Genomic DNA, 13,191 nt, shown 5'->3' on the forward strand with positions numbered 1-13,191 from the left:
CTTATCTTGATTTGAATTTATTATCTTATGTAATGCTTGCACCCCATTTCACATGTTCTTAATTCCACTAGTGTGAGAGCACTCCTTTGTGAGACGTGGGTTGTATGTAATTGGTATATAAGATACTATATTTTTCTTTTGGGACAAAAATATAAATTTACATTAAAAAAAATTCTAGAAATTTGATATATAAATTGACAATAAAAAAATCTCTTTATGTATGAATATGATTTTTAACTTATTCAAACACACAGGAAGATGTTCGCATCACATGCTCACAGTACTAAACAATGTTTCCAAAAAAAAAAAAAAAAAATATTCTAAACAATGCACTGAGGTGCTTAACCAGACAGCCACAACCAACACTTCCAATTTTGGCACTGGCCCAACCATTCCCATTAAAATGTATTTTCCCCTAAATGTTCCCATTCGCAGAATCGCATTGATGCTTTGCTTTACTTTAACATCTATGTCAGCAAAGCAGTTGAACAAACAAACAGTAAACTGCCAAAAGGTCCGACCAAAGTCTTGATCACTTTCCTCCACATCAGCTTTTAAAGTCCTTTTTATATTTTTCAACCAAACCTCCTCCTCTGCTCAACACTGTCAAATTTTCACTCCCACCAGTCCTTGACAAACTCTCTTTCACAAGCTAAGCTACAAATGTCTCTGAATCTTTGCCCAATCATACTCTTCTTCTTCTTCTTCATCCTCACCATCTCTAGGGTTCGAGCCATAGGCATCAACTGGGGCAACACCGCCTCGCACCCTCTCCCACCGCCCAAGGTGGTGGAGCTCTTGAAGTCCAACAACATCACCAAAGTCAAGCTCTTTGATGCTGACCCACTTGTTCTTCCAGCGCTTTCTGGGTCCAATATTGGTGTCACTGTGGGCATTCCAAATTCTATGCTCAGAAGCTTTAACTCTTCCAAGAAGGCTGCAGAGAGTTGGGTACACGATAATGTCACTCGCTACTTCTCTAATGGAGGCAGTGGAGTTCGAATTGAGTATGTTTTTGACTTCTTTCTCTTTTCTTGGGCTTTGGCTCAATGGCGTTTAATTATATATTGCAATGAGATTCTTGGCCTTGGGTCATTTTTGGTTTTGCCTCTAATGCTTGGAAATGAAAATGTTGGATTTATTTTTTAATGAGCAGAGGGTATCTGGGTTTTCTTTTCTTTGTTTGTCTTTCTGCTTGTATGTGTTCTTTGGAATCTTTTTGTTCCTCATCTTTCTTGTGGCTTTGGTTTGTTATCCTTTTCTTTAATGTGTCACCATACATGGTTGCTGTGTTTTTGGTTTGGTTTCTTGGACTATAGGTTTTTAGTCAATTTTGGATTTGTGGTGGAAATGTAGTTAGCCGATCCTTTGGTTTTGTCTCTAGTTGATTGAAAAAAGACCATGGGGAGTTAGGCTTTTCACATTAGTGCAGTTGTTGCAGAGCAAATGCTTGATGAACTTAAGGCACCTTAAAATCCATTGTCCTAGTCAATGGATTGACTGATAACACAGTAATCTGAAAAGAAAGAGAAATGGACTATTAATTGATACTACCAATTTGGTAATTATTTTTTTAATAAATGAATGGTAGTAACAATCATTTCTAACACTCCATTGAATATGCAAAATAGTCCATGAGATCGCTTCATTTGCTAGCTGATTGTGTTTGTAAACACTGTAATCAAACTATACGGATGCCAACATGTGTGGTTGAAAAGTTGGGAGCCTAGCTGGCAAATCTAGTACATTGTCAAAAATTGATGATTACTAATAATTACTAGTTCTAGTTCATTCATCATTTTTAATTAGCAAAATTAGCAAAAAAAAAGTTCTAGCTCATTTACTTTGTCATGTGAATATTTTTAGTGAAATTATGATTCCCTTGATTTTTTCAAGGGTGATGCACACTTTCATAATTAGAAAGTACTGTATTTCTTGCAGCTTTGATCTATTCAGACTGAAGCAGCGAACCTGCTAGGGCTTATGTTGAGTGACTGAGGGACAATAGGAGGAGAGGAAATATCAATTTGTTAACTTGAAGTTGCATTATTGTTTTACCTGGTACTTTGGCCCCGTTTTATTGTATTTGAAATGGAAAAAAGATGCTTACATAGTTACATGGCTGGACACTGTTAGGTAAAACTTGTATAGTTTGATTTATAATGGATGCTTTGACAGATACAAGTCATTGTACTTAGTAAAAACTGTTTGTCTTTTGCTTGCTAGGGGCATGAAATTGCCAGGTTTTGGTGTGTGCATGTTAGGATCACAAACCATTTAGAAATGATTGGTGAATGTGTAAGCTTGGAGTTCTGGCAGATAAACCCTTGTTGCCAGTCTCAGACTCTCAGTGCTCTGGCCCTTTGCAAGGTTAGTTTAGTAAAGTAGAACTATCACCTTTTTAAGACACAAGCTTTCCTCTGTGTAATGAAGTTTCAGGTCACAACTGCTGCCTATTTTCATCACTTCACCCTAATTGTTAATGGGTTTCATATTGATCTAGTTATGATCACTTAGGACTTAAGATTCTTAGGACGAGTTTGCTTCTGTGCTCCTCTTTATGTCACTATCCCCTCTCTCTGCATGTTGCATGTTTAGTCAGCGATGCAAATTAAGGACAAACTATTTAGGGCATGAGACTATTTTGAGCCTCTTATATTACCCCAGTAACTATTAGTATGAGTTTGTTGTTCTAACCAAAAGGTAAATTGGTTTTGCTTATCCATAAGGGTGTGGGCTCATCTTATTTATATAGCTACTAACCAGAGTATCTACAGGTATGTTGCTGTTGGAGATGAGCCATTTCTCCAACATTATGGTGAACAGTTCCATCCCTTTGTCATTGGAGCAGCCACAAACATCCAGGCAGCTTTGATCAAAGCAAACTTGGAAGGCAAGGTGAGGGTTGTGGTCCCTTGCAGTTTTGATGCCTTCCTGTCAGAATCCAACCTGCCCTCAAAGGGACACTTCAGGTCTGACCTCAACAAAACCATGATCCAGCTCCTCACATTTCTCAGTAAACATGGCTCACCATTCTTTGTGACCATCTCTCCATTTGTAACTATCCACCAAAACAAGAACGTTTCCCTTGCCTTTTCTCTGTTCAAAGAAACTGCTCACCCTCATAATGACAGCCACAAGACATACAAAAATAGCTTTGACTTAAGCTATGATACTCTTGTTAATGCATTATCGATTGTAGGATTTCCCAAAATAGATATTGTTGTGGCACAGATTGGTTGGCCTACAGATGGAGCAACAAACGCAACCCCATCCATTGCAGAGACATTCATGAAAGGCCTGATAAATCATCTTCATAGAAAATTGGGTACCCCACTTAGACCTCAGGATCCACCGATTGAAACATACATATATAGCCTGTTAGATGAGGACCAAAGAAGCATAACCACTGGAAATTTTGAGAGACACTGGGGAGTGTTTACTTTTGATGGCCAAGCCAAGTATCAGGTTGATTTTGGTCAGGGTTCAAAAAACCTAGTGAATGCACAAAATGTGGAGTATCTTCCATCCAAGTGGTGTGTTGTGAACAATAACAGAGACTTGTCTAATGCAAGTGCAAGAGCTTCAGAGGCATGTTCTGTTGCTGATTGCACTGCACTCTCTCCTGGTGGGTCTTGTTTCAATATCAGCTGGCCTGGGAATATATCATATGCGTTTAATAGCTACTATCAGCAGCATGATCAAAGGACAGACAGCTGTGACTTTGGAGGTTTGGGTTTAATCACAACTGTTGATCCATCAGTGGGAAATTGCAGATTTTCAGTAGAACTTCACACTTCTCAATCAGATTCACTTCATCGGGCCTGTTATTTCCAGTGGACAACCTTGCTAACAACCATTTTAGTATGTTTGCTCAGGTTTACATTGTAGGTATCTATATGTGAGGGGAATTTTTGTAGCTCTTTTATCTCCTCAGGTATATTGTTGTGGTTATGATCACAAGGTTAGGTTTTGTTTGTAAGTTTTCTTTCTATGACTCATGGTCCATTCTTGTTTCATGCATGTTCATCTTAAACTTTCGTGATTGAGTGTGATTGAAACTTGAAAGATTGTTCCTAGTTGAAATGAAATGTCTATTCAAATCTGCATCGTGGTCTATGATGGTTGACATTAGACATGAATCCTTTTCATCCTTTATGAACTGTTTGGCTGAGAAGATGAAATAAGGAGGACAGCAAAATGGGATCATTTCATTGGTGGGGCATTGTAGGAAAGACCAAGTTTTTGTTTGTTGGCTCCCCAATGATTCATCAAGTTTGAACATGTACAATCAAATCATGAATGTTTACTGCAATAGCATTTAGATTGGAGACTTTGAAGTTCGTGCTAAACGCCTCTGACCTCCCCCTCTAAAAAATAAAAAAAAAAAAAAAAAAAATTGTTTTCTAGGCTCTACTAGCTTTTAAACACCTTAAGAATTTGGCTATCTGTGTTATTGTTATTATCATTACTATTATTTTTTGATAGATAGACAGGGGGGGTGGGGAGGTGGAGTTTGAATCATAGACATGGAATACTAAAAAAAATGTCATTACTATTGAACTGTCATTGGCACTCTTTATTCATGTTATTGAGTTATCTTATTTAAACCAAACAGTAAACTGTTTACTATGAGAACTTCAACTAAGTTACAAGGACACTCAAAATTCTTTCGATGACGGTATCTGTTTATGAGGAAAAGTTAAGCCCAAATACTCAATATTTGTGAAGATCATCTCTCCTTTTTGAGGATGTAGGGTCTCTCTCTCAAGTTTTTATTTTGACAATTTCGTGAAATTGGTAAAATTAATACAAAAGAAGGTGGTAAAATTAGATGCTAAAAGGGATGGTTGAGTGGTTCTGGATTCTTGCTTGGGTTTATACTTAGGACCAATATCATGATAAATTAGCAATTATTCCAAAAATTTGAACTATTAAGAAAATATAAACTTAATCATTCAACTATTATTCTAAGAAAAACTAATTATAAAGTATTTATTCTTTCTAAATTATGAATCAAATCTGAAATTCCAGAATGAAATTTCTGATTAGAATTATAAAGAACTACATCTCATTCCCATGGAGTGTTATGTCTTGGAAAATGGTTCATACTTGTACGATATGTACTGAGTTAGTTCTGAGTCTGTTGACTAACTAAATATTTCAATACCAATCAATAACTTATTATTTGTGTAACTTACTTGTTGTAGGGATAAACAACCCAGAAATGTGTATTGGGCCGTGGGTCATGTTCGAGGACATTTAGTAGTCTAAGGACAGGTATTCGTTTATGAGGAAGTATGAGTTAGTGAGTTACGGACGGATTACGGTCATAAGGGTTTGGTAAGGCAGTCAAAGGAGAAATGCCTCCCCGGCTTAACAGAGAAGAGGTCAAAAAGGTTGACCTGCCATCAAGAGCAATGCTCAAAGCAATTCTACTAGTAAGGATAAACATCAGGAGGGAATAAGGCAAAGAGAAGTTAAGAAATATCTAAAGGAAAGCTGCAAAGACCGCATTAAATGCTCTGTAACTAACTCTCTGGCTGCATTAATGTGGAGGTGATACTTGAACAGTAATATATAGCCTTACAACTACCACCAAAGACTTGAGGAAGGTGTTGATGGGATAAGGATCAAAGCAAGCAACTTGACCAACACGTGGAGGGTGGAGATGAAGCAAAAAAGGGGGATATAAGGATGAAAGACACCATTATAGAGTGGGGCATCTGAGAATCTGTAGAAAGAAAAAGACTGTAGCACTAAGAATTATAATTATAATTAAGTCAAAGAGAAATATATTCAAAAACTACTCTCCTCGGACTTTGCCGAAGAATGATTTCTTCGCATAAAACTTATTTTTCTTTATTTTATTTCCATCCTTAATCTATTGTGAGCATTGTCCAATTCATTGAAACCTAGTTTTCAGCCCACTTTCTACAAATTCTTTGTATTGGGCTCTTTGGGCCTTAATCCTTTTACCTTTTTGGCCTAGGATCCAAAAACAGCCCTTACACTTGTGTTTTTGAGTTCTTCACACAACATGTGGATGATTGTATGGAAGCAAATTTCATAAATAATGATTAATGAGTCTATAAACATATAATTTTTCATTATTTTTTCGGATAAACTAGGTATTTGATTTCTATCATTTACACTATATCTCATTTTGGTTCATAACCTTTCAATTGTGTCAATTTAGCCCCTAACCTTTTAGTTCCATGTCAATTTAGTCCATAATTCCATATCGTTATTTCCTAAATGAAAATTGCTGACCAGGCAAACAGCTAAAAATAAAAAATTAGTTTTCGTTGATTTGGCAATAAACTAATTTTTTATTTTGACAATTTGCCATGTCATAAATTTTCATCCAAAAGATAATGACATGGATTAAATTGACATGACACTGAAAAGTTAGGGACTAAATTGAAACAATTGAAAATTTAGGACTAAATTGAAATATAGTGTAAATGATAAGAACCAAATACGTAATTTACCTTTTATATATATATATATATATATATATATATATATATTTGACATAATAAATTGTGAGTGAATAAAAAATGTGTTAACAAAGAGTGTATATAAAATTTAGGAGTAATTACACTAAACCCACCTATGGTTTGGCCTGAAATCACTTTACCTACCTGTGGTTTAAAAAGTCACTTTACCCATCTAAGGTATGTTCCGTTTGTTTTTTGTAACCCACCTCTATTAAAATCAGGGGTAAATGGGTATTTTTGCTCAAACTTTATATCTCTCTCCTCCTAAAACAAAAACTAGCACAAAAAATGCAAGAGAAACAACATCAAAAAGTGGTATTGGTCTCTCTCTCAATTCACATAAATCTTGAACATGAAGAACATACCCAAAAAAATAAAACCCAGATCAACCTACACAAATAACCGAACAATACAATATTGATGAAATTCGTAAATCAAATGGAAAGCTGTACCGAGCTCTATTGAACGAAGAAGTGCAGTATGTCGGAGTTTTGAATACATTGATGATGATGGAGGTGAGAAAAGGTAATCGAAAGAAACGGTGGTGATATTCTATTCACTCATCCCTTTCCCTGAGTCTCTCTCTTCCTTTTTTGGCTTTCTTTGATTCAGATTAGAAGAAGATAAAAATAAATAAATAAATAAAATGAAGAACACAACTTTGCTTAGTGAAAAAAAAAAAATGAATGAAACCCAACGACAAACGATCACAGACGATTGATCATCAGTAAAATCCACGAACCCAGAACCACCGTCCATAGACCACTAACCATAGACCATCAACAAAAGCCACAAACCCATCAACAAAACAATAGCATTGACATCGGCATCGGCATCAATACACAAATCTAGAACTTTGTAACCATCCACCACCAATAAACCCAGAATCAGTGATTCAAACCAAAACCCCCAATAATTCAAACCAAAACCCATAATTAATGATTCAAACCAAAACCAAACCCAGAACTAGTGATTCAAAACAAAACCCATAGAACTAAAACCCATAAACCTCCAAAGCTGACCCACAACAAAATCGAAATTCTCTAACACCGGTTCTAACTAAAACCCCCAAACCACTGTAAACCCCCCACTGCAAAGGCGAAGAGAGGAGAAATCTGCAAAGTGAACCCACCAAATCAAATATTAATTTTCACAAAACCCTCCCTTTTGATCTTGTTTCTCTTGCATTTTTGTGCTATTTTTTGTTTTGGGAGGAGAGAAATATGAAATTTGAGCAAAAATACCTATTTACCTCTAATTTTAATAGAGGTGAGTTACGAAAAACAAACGGAATATACCTCAGGTGGGTAAAGTGACACTTTTTAAATCACGTATAGGCAAAGTGATTTCGGGCCAAACCACAAGTGGGTTTAGTGTAATTACCGCTAAAATTTATACTAACAAATTGTGAGCGACAAAAAAACAAAAAGTAATTTTGGATGTCAAATTCACCTTCTTTTTCTATGGACAAAGTTTAGCTATAAAATTGATTGTAGTCTTAAGTTACAACATTACTCAATATCTTTTTATTGAATAGTGAATTTTGATTATGTGGTACCCAAACCCAATGGTGCTTCCTCTAGAGAGGAGGAATTTGGGCTTCCAATTTATTTGTTGGTGGGTTTCCTTGCACTGCTATTAAGTATAGTTTCAAATGCTGCCTTGACAGCCTAATCCTCTAACCCTTGCACCTCTCATTCTTAATCCCTACTCTTCCCTAATTCCTATTCCCTCTCTTTCACTCTTGTTCTTCACCCCTTCGTGTTTACCAACCCCTTTCCCACTCTTCCTCTCTTCCTTTTTATAGTCTCCTCTTAGTGGGGACCCAAATGATTACTTCTCTATCTTTTCCCATGTGGCCCCCACTTCTGCCTATAATCTCTAGTAAATTGGCCCATTTTGAGGATTCTCTTGGAACTTGTACCATACGCCAAACAGTGTTTGATAGTGGATTCCCCCAAGGCACTAACAGTGTTCGGGGACCGATCCGAATATTGACTGTTAAGTCCTCGGTCATCCCCGGTTTGTTCGTTGACATTGGGCCGAGCCTAGTCCAATAACATTAGGCCACCCCCGAGCACCAATCCTATGTTTGTATGTTATGGCTACTGGGTTGGGCCTATCCTAACACCAATCACTATGGACACCAGGGGTCTTTTGGAGTTGCCACCTATTTTTGCAATGGTCTGGGAACCATATATATGGCGTCCTCTCGAGGAAGGACCTTTGATCTTACTACTAGAGTATGAGTTCGGAGTTTAGATACGCTCTTGGAAAGGTTTTAGGCACCCAAGATCTCCCAACCCTAAGGTTGGCCTTCCATCATTGTGTTTTAATCTTAACCTTATTAAAAACTAGTTCAACACTTGTATTCTAAACTCACACACACACTAATCATGCATCTAACATACAACATGACATCTTTTATCTCTAAACATGCATACTTATCTATCCACAAAGCAAAGGAGAGCTAAACACATAAAAGAAACCCTAGCATTGTTGAAAGACCCTATCATACATCTAAACAAGGCAACAGTCCAAACATAGCAGCATGCATATCATCAATAGCAAGCAAATCATCTTATGAACAAGGCATTAACACATTATAAACCCTAATCATACATCTAAGCATGCTTCATCATATCATAAAAATAAAACCAACACAAATGCATGGACATTTCTAATGCATGACTTACCCTTTACTTACCTTTCAGCAACACAACACCTATGGCATTGATGCATGGACATGTGAATGAATGGCATAGCGTCAAAGCAAGAAACAAATATAGAAACCCTAATCTAAGCATGTTGAAAGACAAACAAGCGTGTGGGGTAGGGGCATAAAGACTTATAGAGCCTAAAACATATGAAAAGAAGCTAAACAGAACAAGCATGTGAATGCAGAAACAAAACAAACAAAGAAAAATTAGGGTTTCTGGACAGTGGTTCATGCACGCAAGAACAGGCCTGCGTATGCATAATCAAGCTTGCATGCATAGGCAAGATTATGCATACACAAATCCTTGCCCAGAAGACCTAAAAACACAGAAACAGAGTAAAAACAAAAACCCTAATTCTAATAGCCAAACATGCTCAGAAAATACAAGAAAACATAAACCTACTCTAAACAAACAGGTTATAACACAAACAAAGCAAGAAAAACAGATTAAACAGTAAAAGAAAGACTAAAAAGAGAAAATAAAGGTTGAAGCTTGATACCTTAAAAAGGAGTTCCCAAGCTTTGATTTTGATTGTTCCCCTTAGTCAAATCTATCACAAGTAATTAAATAAGCGATTAGCAACGTTAAACTAAAAGGATTAGGGCCAGAAAAGGTCTCAATCAAATAAAATTGACTGAGGGTGTTTTGTGGAAAATTCCATTTTGATTCACTATTTTCTAGTGAATCTTAAGTTTTTCCTGTGAGATTTCTGTGTGTTTTGAAAATATACTATGTAAGGCTTTTTATAGTTGAAAAAAAAGGGTTTGGAACGGCTCTCAGACAATGTGAGATTCATTCCAAACCTCAGCTCTTATTATAGAAAACTCGCCTTTTTCATGCTCCTGAAACCCTAGCTACGTACGCATGCTTTGGCCCGCATACGCAAGCTTCTGCCCATGTACGTGGGTCAAGGGCCACTTTGGTCTTTTATTTCCAAAAATAGATTTTTGTGCATTTAAAAAGTAATATTTTCCATTTTAACACTCCTCAGGTTAATTTGATATCTGATTGGGCTCTAAACTAGCCTTGAGCCTTAGAATTGAGCATCATTGGAGAACGGGGGCCCAAGTCGTAAAGGGTACAAAATGCTGTGTCTACAGTCACCGACCTCATGTCCTTACAATACCCCCCCACGATCCCATCTTCATGAAGTGGAGGTGGGATCGGGGTCCTTCGTTTCTAGGGTCAGTAAAGACTTTCAAAACTACTGTTACACATCGGGAAGATCAATCGTCAGCCAATAAATGCAACAGACATGACGGCTTGTACTTTGTGCACGCGTGGCCATGGCTGTCACATTGGATGGTCCAGATGATTTGACGCTTCGATTACTGATGTTTGCGTGGAAAGGATTAATGGCGGTTACCAATTATTACTTTTTACAGTTGCATTTAATGTCATCTCCCCCTATAAATAATGCCATGGTTTCTGCCATAATCTTCTTTATTTTCTTCCAAATTCAAAACCTTACTAATCTCCTCTTCCCAAGCCTCATATCTCTCCTGAGACCATCTTTGCTAGCACAAGATTATACTGTAAGTTCCTGTTGAGAACAAATTTTTCACATCACATGACTTCATTTCATTGGCGACCTGCACCACGTCAACACCATGGATTTTGGGAAAATCTCTTCTAAAGCCCAAAAGAGCCCATATTTACACAAAAATGAGTCAAAGCCCATAGTTCAAGCTCATAGCACATCATCTCATTTTTCGGCTCATGATCCATGCTCATGAGTCTCATCGGGGGAATTTTGGGAGTCGTGGTATGGAAGGCCAAGAAATATGTTCAGTAAAGCTCCAGTGGTTCAAAGTTGATAAAGGAAAGCATGTTGCTTGGCATGTCTTCCCCAATTCCCTAAACTCTGACGGGTCAATGTGTAATAGGTAACATTTGGTAAGCCTCTCATATCACATAACACTCAAAATGATAAAACTCTTCATGATCTTTACATAAAAATTAATGTCTATCATATAATATAAGTTTAAAAATATGATTATAGTATTTCATATAAATTATATTATTATCATCTAAATCAATTCCAAGCACACGGCTAAATATATATTAATATCTCATATCTAGCATTAAATGCTCTCCTTACTCTCCAATATTTGGTTTAAATACAAAAAGACCATAATTACATCTTTAAAATTTCATCAAATATCAACCAACTAGTCTATTACTTACCAAAATTATATATGGACTAAACACATAATTTTCCAAAAGAAGAAACTTACCAAAAATACTAACAGCAACTCCAGCAAAAGCTGTTTCTAGCTCTTGCAAAAGCAGAAATAGCCTCTGCAAAAACAGCTTCTGCAGAAGCTGCAACAGCTCTAGCACATTTTGCAGTAGCTCCAGCTGTAGTACCGGAAATAGAAGGATCCCTTAAATATTATTTTACCATCTTTAGCCAAACCATGAATTTAGTGCCAAGTATTTTCCTCCAAGCAAAAAATGTCATTCAACTGACATCATCCAGCTGTAACAACTATGATTGACAGCTGTAATAGCAGCTCCAAGCCTCCAACACCATTAAAGTCTCTAACTTTCTTCTTTTGGCTAAAAAACAAAATCCCACTAATGAGACCACTTACATTGTCAAATATTTTTCCTTATTTGCTAAATTTCTCTTTAACTAGTTCTAATTTAGTTACATGCTCGACTCTATATAAAGAGGACCAAGTTGCACACTAAGAGGGGGGGATCCATCCCTCTCTCATCTTCAATATTCTGAAACTTCATTCATTTTGCTGCCATAGCTCTAAAGATCTCCATATCTTTCTTCGTCTCTCTTACAAAATCTCTCTTCATAGATAACAACACAACACACCATTACATCACACTTATTACACCACACCATCCATCCCTCTCTCACTTTAAAATTTTGAAACTTTGTTCATTTGGCTGCCACATACACATTTTTCATACTTCTCCATCTCTCTTACAAAATCCCTTTTCATAGATAACAACACAACACACATATTACAACACCATTATCCATTACCCATCTTTCTCACACTCCATTATTCTGAAATATCATCATTTTACTGCTCATAAACACATCTTCATCTCTTTCTCTATTTCCCTTGTAATACTTCACTTCTTAGAAAGCAACATAACCAATGTTATATCACAAAAAAAACAACTTCAGTAGCATCTTTTGCTACATTTAACCTTCATATTATTTATCTCACACTTCCATATATTTTACAAACACATTCCCCAAAAAATGCCCATACACACTTCTCATATATCTTTAAACTCCATGTCTCCCAAAGTATACATATACAAGATCCATATCCAGCAAAGTGTCTACATATAATTCCTATACATATTACAAACACCATATCTTACAAAAAAAAAAAAATATATATATATATATATATATTTCTTACCATCCCCACACATCTTAAAACATATCAAACACTCTTCCAAGAACTTATTACTAAAAGCTCTTTCTTATGGAAGACATATATTTATAATGTTAAAAACCTTTCCTATGAAAGGAAAAAACTTACAATACTAAGAGTCATTCTCATGGAAGGCAACATCATTCATATTTGACTAAAAAACTACAAGAGCATTACATGGGGAAAGTCATTTAAGTGCATGATGAAAGGGAATAAACTTCACCAACCTATACACATGATTGGACATGCTCTCTCTCCCTCCAGCTGCACCCATTTTTCCCCTTAAATCATGAAGTTACCACAGAAGGACTCTTAATATCATATTGTACTGTTGGACTCGTTTTATCGTGCTGTTGAAACATCATAAGTCCGCTGTTGTTCTACGGTTGGAGCTACAAACTGTGAAGATAAGTCAATCTTTCTCTATTTTCAAGATTACATTATTAAGTATATGTTAACTCATTATTATTTTACTGCTGGATGCAAGTTATTTTAATAGTATCTCATTATTTAATAAATATGATCTCACTAATACTTCATTAATGAACATACATA

At 36.2% G+C, this 13,191-nt stretch overlaps 1 protein-coding gene across 1 annotated transcript; it reads left to right on the forward strand.

Annotated features, from left to right (window-relative positions):
- Positions 1–615: 615 nt before the first annotated feature.
- LOC115990045 (glucan endo-1,3-beta-glucosidase 9) lies at positions 616–4,227 on the forward strand. The gene is made up of 2 exons (XM_031113909.1): positions 616–1,007; positions 2,778–4,227. Exons 1-2 carry the CDS (start codon positions 664–666, stop codon positions 3,889–3,891), a joined length of 1,458 nt encoding a protein of 485 aa, XP_030969769.1. The 5' UTR covers positions 616–663; the 3' UTR covers positions 3,892–4,227.
- Positions 4,228–13,191: the final 8,964 nt, after the last annotated feature.

This window comes from Quercus lobata, chromosome 1, assembly GCF_001633185.2.
Source record: "Quercus lobata isolate SW786 chromosome 1, ValleyOak3.0 Primary Assembly, whole genome shotgun sequence".
NCBI lineage: Eukaryota > Viridiplantae > Streptophyta > Magnoliopsida > Fagales > Fagaceae > Quercus > Quercus lobata.

Coding starts and splice junctions, on each gene's coding strand:
- LOC115990045 (XM_031113909.1), top strand. CDS start 664: ATGTCTCTGAATCTTTGCCCAATCATACTCTTCTTCTTCTTCTTCATC. Junction 1,008..2,777: donor GGCAGTGGAGTTCGAATTGA/GTATGTTTTTGA, acceptor GAGTATCTACAG/GTATGTTGCTGTTGGAGATG.